General features: G+C 40.5%; 1 protein-coding gene across 1 annotated transcript in view; it reads right to left on the reverse strand.

The window, feature by feature from the left end:
• Positions 1-17,103, reverse strand: part of Pgr (progesterone receptor) — a 59,740-nt gene that overhangs the window by 26,277 nt on the left and 16,360 nt on the right. The window contains exon 3 of the mRNA XM_052189740.1: positions 10,702-10,818. Coding sequence (XP_052045700.1) covers positions 10,702-10,818 — 117 coding nt within the window. The remainder of the gene's footprint in view (positions 1-10,701; positions 10,819-17,103) is intronic.

Below are 17,103 nucleotides of genomic sequence, written 5' to 3' on the forward strand. Positions count from 1 at the left end.
CAGCTCCCTGATTCTGACCACGGACCATGAGAAGGAGAAGGAACAGGCCTGTCTTTAAGGCAGATGCTAGAACATCTACAAAGACTTCATTTTTCAGATCAAAAGGGCTTATCACTGCTCAAGAAAAACAGGCCTGGCAGAGAAAAATCTTGACAAAGTCACTTCTAGAACTTCAAGGAATATATATACATACCTAGTATGTATACATACATACATACATACATACATACATACATACATACATAATACACACACACACACACACACACACACATATATATATATATATATATATATATATATATATATATATATATATATATATATATATATATTTGATAACACACAGTAGATCATCAAGGAAAGAAAACAACATAGATTACTGGAGGTTTGTTCACTAGTATTAGACAAATGTGCAGATCTAGGGGACAGAGGAAGGGCAATGTCATGCATGTTCTTCCCAGAAAACTTGACTTAAGATCTGGGAGGTTGAAGAAGATGCGCACACAGCTGATTTCACCCTCACTTCTTCTTCCTTGTGTGCCCCTTCCCTAGCAGCATAGATTCCTATCTCCTTTCTTCAGTATGTCAAATTAACAAATACCTTAACTTCATCATGCTCCTGAAGTCATAGACTCCATTCCAAGTAGCTCATGAAGGCACTTCTAAAATAAAAATGTGTATGGCATTGTCCTCTAAATGGAAACAAGACCTTCAATGTTTACTCATTTACATAATTTTTCTACCATTTGAAAAATGGACACACTGCCCTTAAGATTATGCTTCTATATGTAAATATAATTTGAGGGAAGAAGTATATACTGTATACCATCCAACAACCATTAAATCTAATACCTCTATTGTTGTGTGTCTTAGCTCTTGGAAATGTCAGTAAGTTGCCTAAAGGCCCTTAATAAAGGATACTTTGTAAAACTAATGGGACTGTTCGTGAAGCAATTCTTTCTTCCACCACTTGAACACGCAGAAGTTCATAATTCATATCCACAGTCTCCCTCATGCAGATCTGAGGCTTGTGATCATCCTTTTTCCAAGACGTGGGAAACCAAGGGCAGAAAGTAAGTGCTAAAAGCTGTCCTTCACTGATGCTGTCCCCAAATGCCTGGAATAGCTCAGTGTAAATGCTCTGTGAAAGGCACATCTTCAGTTAAAGCCACACAGGACTAGGTTCTACTGAATACAAGCCTGTGGTCCAAAAATTTAAAAGTATAATAAGTGAGAACAGCACAATCAGTCACAACTGTGCTGTCCTCGGCTCACTCTAGTATATAAGACTTGATTGCTAGTTATCCAAGAACTTTAATGGGCTGATTGTTAAAATTCCCAAGTGACCAATGGAAGCCAGATGGAACACTGACATCACCATTGATAGGAAATAGAGTGGGTTTACAAGCATGCTGTAATAGTGTTAAATAGATAACTGAATATTTGAATCTTAGAGTCATTGTTAGCAATATCATTAATAAAATGTTTAAAAGACAAGGTCATAAAAGCTATTCTCAAAAAGAGGCAACTTTCTTAAGTAAGTACAGTGTCTGACATAATAGAAATACTAGGTCTGGAGAGACAGTGTGGTATCTTCCAGAGTAAACCAGGCATGTAAGTGGCTGTCATAATTCCAGCACTTAGGCAGAGACTGGATCCTAGGGGCAAGGTGGCTAGCTAGTCCAGCTTGAATTAGGAAGCTCCAGGTTCAATAAGAGATGTCACTGAATAAATTAAGTGGGAAGAGATTAAGAATGTCTTCAGGCATCAGCTTTACGCCTCCACAGACTCACAAAAACACGCATACACACAAACATGTACACATTGCACATACATACCAACACCCATATTTTTAAAATTCTCATTAAGATAGAAAAAAATAAAACCAAACTACACAACCCATAGAAGAATCATGAACTAAAATACAGAAGTGACTAAAGTACGCCATCAATAGCAATGGCATGCATAACTGGAAAATGAAAGGGAGGGATGACTGTGAGATGACGTGACAAATCAGCAAGATCTGTCAGAAAGATGCTGGTCTGCTGTGGTCCTCACACTCCTTGGCAGTGCATAACTGAACCCAATAAGTGATGGAGACAGCTCTGAATGCCTCTTGCTTACTTGTGCACCTGCACACCCTCTCTTGCTGCTTCTGTTCTTTATCCATGCAGGAAATATCTGATTTTGAAAGTGTGGTGTGACACCTTCATATGGCAACACTCAATGTGGTTGCAGGAAGTGAAGCGCCACAATGATGTCAGAAGCTAAAGCGCAGCCTTGATGAGGTCCTGGGAAAGGGTGCGGACACAGGGACGAGGCTTAGCAGGCGTTAAGGGTCACTGTGAGTGCTCTGAGTTTGTGAGCATCGTAATGAACATCACTCTAGTCTGGGACACTTTACAGATGTCTCTCCTCAGTACTTGTAAGGAATTTTGGAAGAATGTTTTTGGTAAGTATATGACTTCAGATTAACAAGGCACAATGGCCACTGTACAAGGTCAGGAATGCTGCCCCAGACCAGGCCGTGGCATCAACTAGTCCTGATACCACGTAGTCCCTCATTTTCATGTCAGGATCCACCTACAATTTCCAGTCCCCAAATAATGTGCCTATATGGATTCAAAGAAAACAAAGATATCAATGTAATATGAGTTGAGTTACAAATATACATGTTCTCTCAATCACTCAATGTCACCTGAAAAATTTAAATTTGAACCCTTGTATCTTGACTCAATCTGGACCTGGAGGATGGACAGTTCTGGTAGATACTCCTCACAGTTCTAGACAGCAGCAGGGACAGTGGCTCCATGTGTACAGGAAGAATGTGAAGCTGAAAACTGAGACTGCAGCTCAGCAGTCTCTGGCTCACACGTGTGAGAGGCCGTGTAGCACACACACCATACAGTGATCAGAAGACATTTTGAGGCTACAGAATTCAGCATAGCGGGTGGGGAGTTAGGTCAGCCATGTGATGGTTTCCTACTGAAATGCTGGCTCAAAGTGTAGAAAAGTATTTGACTGTGAGGGGAAAATGGGATGAAGTCCAGAGAAATAGGAGGTAGTCATCATCCACAGTACCTTGCCTTAAAAAGGCAATTGCAGATTCAGTTAAAAAAAAAAACAACAACAACAACAACAAAAACAACAACAAAAAAACCAACCAAACAACAAACCAACCAACCAGCAACCAACCAACCAACAACAACAACAACAACAAAAAAAAAAAAAAAAAAAAGAAAAGGACAGAACAAGCTCCTAGACTTCTGAATATGTAGGTATATTTTTGGGACCAGAATTTCCTATGTGGGGATTATCCAGAGGAAGTATGGATGGCAGTGCAGTGTAGAAGAATTTTCCATATGACTCATTCTCTTCATCCCAGTACATCCTCCTCTACATGAAGAGAAGTGGGGTGAGCGTGAGTGGAGGAGAGGTGAGGAGAGTCAGACAGAAACTGGTTTCCTTACTATATATTAAGTGTATGATTTTCTACAAAAGAAACTTAGCTACGACAACAGTCTACAAAACATCCAGATAATTAGTAACTTGTTCATTTACCTATTGCTCTGTGCAGAAACTCCTTAGTTTTCAAAGAACTAGTCACATTCGCAGTACTATACCATTCTTTCTACAAATGTAAAAGGAATCTCTCTCTCTCTCTCTCTCTCTCTCTCTCTCTCTCTCTCTCTCTCTCTCTCTCTCTCTCTCTCTCTCCACCCTGTACATATGAGTCATTAAGCAGAAATGTTTTTCTAATGGCAAGAATTTAGGCACATGAAGCCTTACTGAGAAGATCTATTACCATCCTTAGGAGGAATTATCTTCCTACTCAGCAATGCACAGCAGTGAACTAAATGTAAAAGTTCACTGTGACCTGCGAATCGCCACAGAAGTGATTCATAAACACAAGACTCACATGCGCTGAGAAAATCAGAATGCTCAGCACCCCTCCTAGGAGGAGAGCAGTCATTGGAGCAAAGAGGAACAAGCAGCCTGTTAAAGGAATCTATGCCTTGGCATGTCAAAACCATATTTCTTCTGACAGTTCCCCAGAGGAGTTTTTAAATTCTGGGCAAGATTTTCCACTATCTTCTCATATTTCACCTTTACTCAGAAGGCCTGTATATGAAATCAGAAACCTTGGAAAAGAGGAACTAACTGGAGGAAGGGGGGAAGAAGTGAGGAGGGGAAGGAAGAAAACAAAGATGGAAGGAAGGAGGAAGAGGGCTCCAGGCCCCTTCAGCAGTGTGCAAGCTGTAATTAATTCCACAGGATTCTCCTCTTGATGTGGGAGGACCCAGCTCAGAATAACTCAGATGTCACTCAAAGAAGGACGCATCTCCCCCAGCTCACAGAAACTTGAGAGTTCCTCTACTGGAGAAACTTGAACTGAACTTAACCTGTGCTGACACTTTGAATCTAATCCTTTTCAATAATGACCTCCTTCCTATATGACATGAGTTGGATTATTTATTGTACAGATTCTTGCCAATGACTCTAGGAACTAATCTGTTGTGTTTGAATCTCAGTAGACCATGTTAATAAACTTCTGTATAAATCCATTTATGGTGTAAAAAGGTAGGCCACTGTTGTATTTCTGTTCCTCACAGCGTTCTTGGGCCACTGTGTATTGGAAAGATACATTTCAATGTTTCTTTCTAATATATAGCCCTGAAATATACTAAGTTTTTTAATCTCAAAATTATCTTTCAAAACCTGCTCTATTCCTGGTGCTAGAAACCTACCTAACTTCTCAGCGCTAGTAAAACCATGGTTGGTGGAAGAGAATCCACAATTTACTAACCCAGCATAAACCCTAGCAGTCATCTATAAATAACTGTCCTTATACACACAGTTAAGTATAGTCTTCATCAAGGAAACTTATCTTCACAACCGACAGAGAGCAGGGAGTTTGCCGTGAGATTATGTCTCCTAGCAACACTTATTCACGTGTCACCAACATGGCTGCCCAAATGTGAGTTGAGCAAAGATGACTGCAATGAACATGACAATCTGGATGGGAAAAGCCCAAGAGGACTCAACTGAGCTAGGAGGAGTTGGGAAAGGAGCTGGAGTTAAGTATCTTCAAAATCCATTATGAAATTGTCAATAAACTGATGAATTATTATAATCCTGGTGGAGGAAGGCCAGTGAATTAGAGATCCCAGTGCCATAGACAAGGCAGAGGTGGAGGCAGGAGAAACTGAAGCATCTGCAAACCAGACGCATGGCTTATGAGAAAGGCTGGCTTTCTAAAACATGGGAGGTCAGAAATACTTCTGGAGATAACATTGATACAAAGGGAGGAGGAAATTGAGGTGCAGGACTTGAAAAGTGGGTGTACTGATGTAGTCACTGCCTTCTGAGTGCCTCCCCAGCCAGGCATTGTATGAGCACATTTGAGACCTGGGCGTTGACATGGGGAAAATAGTCAGTAACCATGAGACCATAAAATACCGGGAATGCTCTAATTCAGTGAGTTACTGCTCAGTGGCCAGTGTTGAGCGGATGTTAATTTTGCCCAAGAACACTGGCAAAATTTTAGGGAGGAAATAGCACTTGGGTGAGGTTTTAAATCTGAAGAACATTGGTTTAAAAATAGCACCTCCTGAAGGAAGAAATATGGAACATTGAGGGAACACAGGCAAGCTTGCCTTAGACAGCACCAGGAAGAAGAAAGCTTTTAATGTCAACATATAACACATGTCCCATTGGGCTTTTTACAGGTTTTATCTACATACAAAGCTTATTCCTAAGCATTCTTATGTAGGATACCTGTCACCTCCCAATGGAATGTTATTTGGGTCTGTCAATCACACACCAGGTCAGGCCCTGGATTCTACATCTTTTTATTTTTAAGAGAGAGAGAAAGAGGAAGGGAGAAACAGGTAGAAACTATGTGGGTCGGGAACCAGGGGAAATCTGGGAAATGTGATAGAGGGACTGAATGTGATCAAAATATATAAAATACCCAAAGAATAAACAAACCATTATTTTGAAGTCTGACTCTAAATATTTGTGTGTGTGTGTTTGTGTGTGTGTGTATGTATGTAAGAGTGTGCATGCATTCCTGTGCATGTGTTTGTGGAGGTCAAAGGGTAACCATGGAGGCTGCTCCTCTTCTTTTGTGAGATGGTGTCAACTAATAGACCTGTAGCTTGCCAAATAAGCTACCGTGGCTATCCACCAAGCCTCTGTGGCATTTGGTCTTTGTCTCCCAAGAACTTGGGTCCTAAGTCAGAGTTATCATACCCAAGCTTCTTAAAAAGGTGGATTCTGGAAGTCAAATTCAGGTTTGCAAGAGAAGAATTTTACTATCTCTACAGCTCATGACTTCAGTATGTCTGATTGAGTAGCATATTGATATGTCATGGATATATGGATATATGGATAACATGGAATACTACTATGGAACATTGTCCCTTCTACCACATGGGCTCTAGGGTTTGAACTTGAGTCATTAGGATTAGTGGCAAACCTCTTCACCTGCTCAGTCATTTGCCAGGTGAAACCTTAATGTATTTATTGCCATATTATTAAAAGCTGTATGGAGTCTAATAACAAAAACATGTACAGGGAGCAACAACATGTCCCTCAAGTGGATTTTCAGTCCAGTGGAGGTGATGGTCATTTAGTCTGCATCTGAAAAACCTTCAGGATCAAGTTCTAAACTTGACAATACTTCTGATATCTTACTCTACATTCAAGGAGCCTAGGATGCCCAATTGGCTTGAGAATCATTTAAAAATCACACAAGTGGAAAGCAGCAGTGGCTAGCCTCCAATCCATATTTCCTAAAGGCAGGGCCACACACAACAGAACTTAGCATTCTGGAAATCCATAGAAGTACAAGATTGCATTTTTGGTTGCTTCAATCTGGAGAATGAATGGTCACCACCAACAAACAAGAAAAAAACAAGAATAAAGATGAATAAAAAAATTGGGCAATGACTTGATGAAATTCACAGGCAAATGAATGGAGCTAGAAAATACCATCCTGAGTAAGGTAACCCAGCCACAAAAGAACACACATAGTATATACTCACTGATAAGTGGATATTAGGGAAAATGCTCAGAACACCCATGATTCAACACACAGACCATATGAAGCTAACAGGAAGGAAGATGAAAGAGTGGATGCTTCAGTTCTACTTAGAAGGGGAAACAAAATAATCATGGGAGGCAGAGAGTAAGAGGGACTTTGGAGGAAGAAAGGAGGGGGAGGGGAAGAGGGGGCAGGATCAGGTGTGGGAGGAGATGGGGGCAGATGTATACAGGGTCAGAAAAATTGAAGAATGGTGTGTAGCAATGGGGATGGGGAACTGGGAGTAGCCAACAAAAGGTCCCAGACACCAGGAAAGCAAAAGGCTCCCAGGAACCAATAGGCATGGCATTGGCTGAAATACCCAAGAAAGGAAAGAATGAACCCATAGAGATCATAGCCAGAGGTTAGGCACAGCCTCTGTTTGAGGGATGAGGCCACCCACTATCTCAAAAATATTAACCCAGAATTGCTTCTGTCTAAAGGAAATACAGGGACAAAGAGTGGATCAGAAACTGAAGGAAAGGCCATCCAAAGACTGCCCCATCTAGGGATCCATTCCACATGCAGTCACCAAACCCAGACACTATTGTTGATGCCAAGAAGTGCTTGCTGACAGGAGCCTGATATAGCTGTTTCTGGAGAGTCTCTGTCAGAGCCTTACTAATACAGATTAGGATGCTTTTAGCCAACCATCTGACTGAGCACAGGGATCCCAATAAAGGAGTTAGGGAAAAAACTGAAAGAGCTGAAGGGGTTTGTAACCCCATAGGATGAACAGCAATATCAACCAACAAGACCCCCCAGAGCTCCCAGGGACTAAACCACCAACCAAAGAATATGCATGGAGGGACCCCTGGCTCCAGCTGCATATTTAGCAGAGGACTGCCTTATCTGGCATTAAAGGGAGGGGAGGCCCTTGGTCCTGTGAAGGCTTGTTGCCCCAGCATAGGGAAATACAAAAGTGGTGAGGGGGCAGTGGGGGTGGGGAGAACATACTTATAGAATCAGGGAGGAGGGGGATGGGATAGGGGTTTGTGGAGGGGAACCAGGAAGTGAAATAACATTTGAAATGTAAATAAATAAAATAGTCAATAAAATTTTTTTAAAAAGAATAGAAAGTACCTGGAATGATAAATAATCTAGTAATAGGGAAAAATTGGGATTCTTTTCATGCTTATGGATTAGTAAGATTAACATAGTAAAAATGCACATCTTACCAAACGCAAGCTACAGATGCAATGCGATTCTGGTCAAAATTCTAACACAACTCTTTACAGACCTTAAAAGAGAAATTCTCAATTTCATATGGAAAAAGAAAAAAAAATACAGGAAAGCTAAAACAATCCTGAACAATAGCTATATTACAGATCAAAAGTGATAAAAACTGCATGGTATTGACATAAAAACAGACAGGTTAATCGGTAGAATAGAATTGAAGACCCAGAAGTGGACACTTGATTTTTTACAAAGAAGCCAACCCCATACAATGGAGCAGGAAGAGCATCTTCAACAAATACACAAATACAAAACCAGACACACTAAGTATAATGATGAAGAAGTGAGGAACTGCCTTAAATATATTGGGACAGGAGACAAATTCGTGAACAGAACAGCAAAGGTTCTAAGATCAACAATAAACAGGACCTCTTGAAATGGAAAAGCTTTTGCAAGGCTAAGGACACCATAAATAGGACAAAATGGCAGCCTAAAGAATGGGAAAAAAACTTCATCAACAACACTACATCTGACAGAGGGTGAATATCCAAAATATATAAAGAATACATAAAATTAAACACCAACAAACTAAATAACTCACTTAAAAACTGGGGTACACTGTTCTCAAGAGTGGATTCTCTAATGACCTAGAAACATTTTTTAAAAATGCTCAATTTCTTTGGTCATCAGGCAAATCAAAACCACCCTAAGAGCCCATCTTATACCTGTGAAAATAGCTAAGATTAAAATCTCAAGTGACAGCACATGCTGGTGAGATTTTGTAGCTAGAGGCACACTCCTCCATTGCTGATGACAGTATAAACTTGTACAACCCCTCTGGATACCAATTTGGTGGTTTCTCAGAAAATTGGGACTAGTTCTGTCCCAAGACCCAGCTGTATCACTCCTGGGTATATACTCAAAAGATGCTCTATTATACCACAAGGATACTTGTTCAACTTTGTTCATGGCATCTTTCTTCACAATAGCAAGGACTTGTAGGAAAACAACCTACATGTCCCTCCACTGGATAATGGATAAAGAAAATGTGGTATATTTACACAATGGAGCACTACTCAGGTATTAAAAGAAAAGACATCATGAAATTTTCAGGTAAATGGATGAAACTAGAAAATATCATTTAGTGAGGTAACCCAGACCCAGAAAGTAGACATTAGCCATAAAGTACAGGATAACCACGCTACAATCCACAGACCCAAAGAAACTGAGCAATAAAGGAGGTCCAAGGGAGGATGTGTGAATCCCACTCAGAGAGGAAATAAAATAGACATCAGAGGTGGATGAAGGGAGGAATTGGAATGGGAGAGGGGGGTGAGGAAGAGAACAAGGATGGGAATCAGAAGTGGGAAGGGGACGGGAGAGGGCTGGGTGTGAGAACAAAAGTTGGTGGGAAACTTGTCTGGGTCTAGCTAGAGACTCAGAATGGAGAATGCTCCCAAGGGTCTATGGGGATGACCCTACCTGGAAAGAGATGACTCCTAGCAGTGGGGGGAGGATATGAAGACTGAAATGATCACTTCTTGTAACCAGGTGGGATGTCCAGTGGAGGGAGGAGGCATCAACCCACCCACAAAACCTTCAACCCAAAGTTGTCCTGCCTACAAGGTTCACAAGGATAAATGTGGAGTAGAGACTGAGGAAAGGCTAACCAATGTCTGGCCCAACTTGAGACTCATCCTACAGGAAAGAGCCAACCCCTGACACTTAACAATACTCTGCTGTGTTTGCAGAAAGGAGTCTAGGGCAACCATCTCCTGAGAAGGATGATCCAGCAGCTAATGGAAATATATATGCAGAGCTGCTTCCCAGAAATAAATCCATATACCATAACCAAAACATCAGGCAGAGCTTGGGAGTCTTCTTGAGTAGGGAGTAGGATTGAGGGAGCCAGAGGGGCCAAGGACACCACAAGAAGACCTCCAGAGTCAACTAGCCTGGGTCCATATTGGCTCATAGACTGAACCACTAAACAAAGAGCATGCTGTGGCTGGACCTATGCTCCCTACTCATTCATAGCAGACATGAAGCTTGGTCTTTAGGGGGGTCCTCTAGGAATTGAAACAGGGAGGGGGTATCTCTGACTCTACTTCCTGCCATTATATCCCTTCCCCTAAATGGACTATCTAGTTGGACCTCAGTGGGAGAGGATGTGCTTGGTCCTGCTCAGACTGGATGTCCCAGGGCAGGGTGGTACCCAAGGGGGACTTCCCCTTCTCTGAGGAAAAGCAAAAGGGGCAATGGGGGATGGATTTGTAAGGGTGAGTCTGGGAGAAGGGGAAATAGAGAGAGACACTGTGATTAAGATGTAAAGTGAATAAATAAGTAAGTTAGTAAAAGTGTTGTGATCCTTCTGGCTCCGTGTTATCATAGAAGTGCAAGGCACACCATACTATTGATGCAAACATCAACTTTACCTCCAAGGACCATGCCAGCCTGACAGCACTTTCTCAGACGACACGCTGGGCAGTTTTTTCTGCGGATTTTATCAACAATGCAGTCATTTCTCCCGGCACATAAATAGTTATGCTGCCCTAAAAGTGAAAAAGTACAAGTTATTCACAAGTTTTAAAGACTCAGAGTCAAAAGGTCTACCACAGAGCGTCAGGCTGGCCCCTGGAGACTGCCTTTTGCTCACAGTCACTGTATGCTGGAAATAAGACAGACCCACTTGGTACCTCACCTTTGAGTTCAGGGCCTAATGAGATAATAGTGAGTGCTAAAAACATTTAAATAACAGTTTACTTCTAAATAAGGGAGCCATGACTATTAAATTGAATACAATTTTTATGTCATGGCAGGTAAAAAGCTGGGTAGTCCAGCATTTAATTTTAAGTGGCAAGGGGCATTTTGATAGTTGAGCACACTGACATAACATTACAATCTTAATAGGTTGACATAACCCACATACCCTCTCAGGAGTCACTGCAATGGGCACCTGCAGAAGACTGGACTGGATGCCCAAATGGTATTAATGGATCCAACAGGGCCTGGAACCTCATTCTAAATGATGAGCATCTTTAAAACTAAGTGCTGGGCCATCAGAACTGTGAAGCTGACACCATCCTCCAAGGTACAGTTACAGGTTCGTCTCCATGTAGTCTGATTGACTAAAGGAACATGGCGATCACGCAGTCCCAACAAGAGTTGCATATGAACGTAGCATGGAGACCAGACACTGCCTCTGTAGTTCAGTGCCTGCCCAGAACTTCCAGCCATTAAGAATATAAGGGACGACCCAGAGGATTCCCCACCATGCAATAAGGATACATGCTCTACTATGTTCATAGCAGCCCTATTTATAATTGCCAGATGCTGGAAAGAACCCAGGTATCCCTCAACAGAAGAGTGGATGCAAAAAATGTGGAATATCTACACAATGGAGTACTATTCCGCCATTAGAAACAATGAATTCATGAAATTCTTAGGCAAATGGATGGAGCTAGAAAACATCATACTAAGTGAGGTAACCCAGACTCAAAAGGTGACTCATGGTATGCACTCACTAATAAATGGATATTAACCTAGAAAACTGGAATACCCCAAACATAATCCACACATCAAATGAGGTACAAGAAGAAAGGAGGAGTGGCCCCTTGTTCTAGAAAGACTCAGTGAAGAAGTATAGGGCAAAACCAGAATGGGGAAGTGGGAAGGGGTGGGTGGGAGGACAGGGGGAGAGAAAGGGGCTTATGGGACTTTTCGGGGAGTGGGGGGCTAGAAAAGGGGAAATCATTTGAAATGTAAATAAAAAATATATCGAATTAAAAAAAAGACAAAAAAAATAAAAAAAAAAAAGAGTATAAGGGACGGCATTATAGGTACCATTCCCTTAGGTACCTGGGTGCATGTTTAGGTTTAAAAAGTCAAGAATAAATGGACTAGCTTTGTCCCAGTGTTAGTATGGAAATCTATACAGTCTTAAACTTTGGGGGTGACAGTCCAGTAAAACATCTGTTGCCTCCACTTTTCTAAAAATAATCATTCCCAGCTTATACTCAAATTTTAAGATGTAGCATGATCATGCCTATTTGCTTGTTTCTTATATATCATAATTTCTCCTTGCTCCAATACAACATGATCACTCTGCAAGTCTATAGCAAGGCAATCTATTAAACTACTTAGCTATCTACCCATACATTCTCCAACAGGAGTTAATCACATGCATGCCACAATGACAACCCGAATAGAAGATGCTGTCTAGGTCCCAACTAATGTTAACAGCATGTGTCTATGTTGAAACTCGAGGAAGAATTTCCTGAACTGTATGACACAACATGATAATATTTCTTTCTCCTGGGGAAATTTATCATCCATTTCAGAATGGGAAAAGAAGGGAAGAAATAGCAACCATTATGTTATATTATTGCTTTTCCTTTGTATTTGTTTGTGTGGGGGTGTCCATTTAAAGGCTATAAGTCAACCTTTAGTGTCTTACAAAAGATCTCCCTCTGAGGCCTGGGGCTCACCAATTAGACTAGGTTGGCCATTTGTCTCTGCCTCTCCAACACTGTGATTAAAGGCTCCCACCATCACACATGGCTGGGTCCTTATGTTACACCAGCCCCCTTTTCCTTTAGATTCTGTATAGGTTTTTATGTTCTTCGGAGTCTAGCATGCTAAGGATCTCCTCTGACCCATCCTTCAAGGTTCAGCTTATCCTCTCCCACCTAATCCAACCTGGTGAGCCCAGAAAACCTTCGCAGCTTTTCTGTGGACCAAACGCTTGTTTCATACAATCTGCATGCTTATTCTTCCTGGTAGAAGCTGAGTTTTAATGCTTTAACATGTTTGCTTAATAAAATGTTGATAAATACTTGTTGGATAAATCTATACATCTTAATGCTTATTGTTTATGCATGGCCATTTGAATACAGTCATACACAGTGATACAACCTATACAATTGTATGTTTTGTTATGCAGTGTATGTATTATTAAGATGGTCATTTTTTCCTCTCCAAATATTTTTGTTATATACCATTTTATATAAAATGCATTGCCTTTTATAGTGCTAAACCATGAATTATATGTATAACATAGTAAGTTTCTCTCTTTCTCTCTCTTTTGCATGCACGCACAGGTGTGTGTCTATTTGTGTGTATATGTGAATGTGTGTGCATGTAGTGTTTGTGTATGTGTTTGTGCATGTATAAATGCATACGTGTGTACATATGTGTGTGTATGTGTATATTTGTGTTTATGCATGTGTGTGTGTGTCTGTGTATGCATGTGTATGTGTGTGTGTTTGCATGTGCATCTGTGTGTGTCCATTGCTGCTGGGTGGGTACATGCACATGGAAACAAGATAATAACTTTGTTTTTCTCCAGTGTCTTTTGGCTTTTATTTTTCACAATTGATTATGTATTTACTTCCACATTTTTAAAATCATTCATTCTATCAGCATAGATCATAGTAGATGTCTAAAACATTCTTTTGGTTTTTTACCATGATGATTTTTAATTATATTTTTATTATTTAAAACAACTTTTAAATTTAAATATATTTTGATCATATTTATCTCCCAAGTCCCTCCAAATCCTCTGCCCCTCCCAACACACTCAGATTTAAGTTCTTTCTCAAACACTCTATACAACAACAAATCCTCAAACTAAGACAACAAAATAAAATCAGACACAAAAAGAAAAAAAAGAAAAAACAAAACATCAAACTGTAACAAAAGAAAACTACACTGAACCACATGGTGTCCATATATATTGGTCAACTACTCTTGAACATAAGGGTTGTCCTGGAGTGATTGATATGACCAGTGTCCACACTAATAGAGAAAACTGATTTTCTCTTTCCCAGCATGTATAAATGACAGTCCAGTCATCAACTTTTACCCTAATAGCTAGGTTTTCATTCATTCATTCATTCATTCATTCATTTTTTTTAAAAAAGTTACGAAATAAAATAGTAAGATAAAATAAAAATTATCACATCACAGTTGGACAAGACAAACCAACAGATATAAACGATCCCCAAAAAAGGCACTGGAATCAGAGACCCACTCATTTTACAAAAGTGGGAAGTGGGAAGGCATGAAGAGTTGTGGGAGGAATTATGGGAAGAAAGAGCTGAAATTAAGGGGTATTTGAGGGGTAGTATGGAAACCTAATGCAGTAGAAACTTCTTAAAATATATACATGCATGAAGTTGATCTCAATGAAATCTCCAAGTAGTGGAGGAGACAGAATCTCCACTGGCCATCTCTTGCCACCCATCCAAGCTCTCAGTATTGGTATTAGGTTACATCTAATTAAGTTGTTGGCCAAAGGGGCCAGCTAGTGGGAATCCCCGAACAACCCAGTCTGTTGCCAATACTATAGGGGGTTGCTCTCCACAAACTGATAGCAAGGACCCATTGCTGAAGACAATACCTATATTGAACATGATGGTGAGCTGGTGTCTACATAGAGCCTTCACCCCATGCTTCTTTGGTACAGGAAAGCAATCTGCATGCTGCCAAAAGAGTAACGTAAACACCAAGGCAACAACAAACCTCTTTACTACAAGGGTATACTGCCTGTAATGTATGCTGGGGCGACGGTGCCACAAAGCTTCTGGAAGTAACCAAGCAGTGGCTAATTTGATTTGAGGCCCACTCTACCAGATGTAGCCCATATGTAACACTGCTTGGGTGATCAAGAGCCTATGACTAGACAGTCCAAGGATTGTGGAAGAGCCGCATAATACTGGTCTAAAAAAGGAAAAAATGTAGAGATAAAATGTCACCTGATAATATTTCTATGTACTCATAGATCAATGCCTTGTTCAACTACCATCAACGAAGCCTCTTCCTACAGCACACAGAAAGAAATACAGAGACGCACAGCTGGACATTATACAGAGTGTGAGAGACCTTGAGACACGCAGACTTAAATGGTATGTCCCCATCAAATTCCTCCCCTCAGAGCTCAGGGAAACCCATGGTAGAGCAGGAGGAAAGAGTGTAATAGTTAGAGGGAAATACGGCCCTCTAAGTCACAGAGACTTAGCAACTGCACTTGTCCCCTGTGAATGCGCACACGCATGCGCACATTTGTGTGTGTGTGTGTATGTGTTTTGCTGAGTAATTGCACTTCCATATAGTTTCTAAGCTCTCCCCATATTTAACTCCCTGCTGTTTCAATTATTTAAAACATTCATATTATAAAAAATGTGACTAGGTAACATAACTGCCTAGTGGCTTGTAGTATTTTAATTATTTTACATAGTTCCATTTTCACTGAAATGAAACATTTACACTATAAACTAGAAGAAAAATCTCCTGTAAAATAAAAAAATCTGTATGGTGTTGGTCATTTTTGAAGAGACTTTTTTCTTTTCTTTTAAAGTTAGGATTATCTGACTATGGAAGAAGGATGCCCACATGAGTTGAAGGGCCCTCAGAGGCCATGAGTGCCAGGTTCCTGGAGCTGGAGTTATAGGCAGTTGCAAGCTGCCTGACACAGAGGCTGGGAAGCAAACTTAGATCATTTGTAAGAAGAGTGCATGGGCCTGAACACGGAGCCATTTCTAGCCTTTGAGCTGCCTTTTTGTAAGAGAACAAGTGACCAAATGTCATTTGTGCATAAGAGAAGTTACATATTTCATGGTTTTCTTTTTTAAGACAGAAGGAACTACACAGAAATGAGTCTATATGAGTACATGTAGTTAGTATATTTCAGGAACTATGACCCAGGAATTGGAATCTGAGGTGGCATGAATTGATGCACATGGAGAAAGTCTTCCCATCACAGAGACACAGAAGTCTTGCATAAAATTCAATAGAAGCATGTTGCTTATTGAATTTGGGCTACTTCTTATAAATACTTAATTTGTATAACCTGGAAGTGGAGAGCAAAAAGGGCAAAGATATAGTCTCAAAAGGCACACGTGGAGCCTAGGACCTAAGCACTGGGCTTTAGAGCCCATGGATGAGTGTCACTGGGTGCATCAACCACACCCCAAGACAAGCTCCATGCCCAAGAGCAGTTGACCAACACAAAGAAAACTGTATGTTTTATCTGTGGGATTTTGTTTCATCTTGTTGTTGTTGATTTTGTTTGGATATCCTTTTTGTCTTACTATATTTTTTACTTAATTACTTTATTTTTGATGTGTATGTTTGTGTGTCTGTGCACGTGTGTTTGAAAAAGCAAGAGAAAGCTACATGACCATGAAAACAGGAGAAGATACATGAAACAGGAGAAGGCCAATGAAGTCAAACTTCAAATGAGAAGGCGAATTGTCTAAGATGAAAACCAAGACAAAGTAAATCATTGGTCGCAGAGCAGTCAGCTGTATGTAGTGGGTGGCTGGACGCTTCCCTTGGAAGACTATGCATGGCTTTTCTGCAAGGTGAAGAATGGCTTACTCATCTCCAATTCTTCCATGATTTGGGGCCCAACTTGGGCCTAATTTCCATGTACTGAGCCCTCCAAAACTGTGAGCCAAAGCAAGCCATTCACTCTAAGTCATTCTGTCAGTCATTTAGTCACATAGTTTGTAGAATTTAAAAGCTTTATATGCTCTTAAGAGAAACAGGAACAGATAAAGTCAATTTTCCTCAACACTTTGCAAGGTTTTCCACAATGGATGAACAGAATTTTGGTTCATAAACTTAAGAAGGGGCTTATGGAGGAAGGTCCTAACACTCTGCCAAACATCCTTTAATGGATAGAACATCTCTCACAATGAAGAACTATGTAGTTTCTAAATAGCTATACAACTGCTTTGTGAAATAATTGTATAAATTCTTGGCCCCATCACTTTTCAAAAAACATACTTTCTACTTCTATCCAGTGTTGGCTGCAACAGATACTAGGAATAAGT

This window comes from Apodemus sylvaticus, chromosome 7 (assembly GCF_947179515.1).
Source record: "Apodemus sylvaticus chromosome 7, mApoSyl1.1, whole genome shotgun sequence".
Taxonomy (NCBI): domain Eukaryota; kingdom Metazoa; phylum Chordata; class Mammalia; order Rodentia; family Muridae; genus Apodemus; species Apodemus sylvaticus.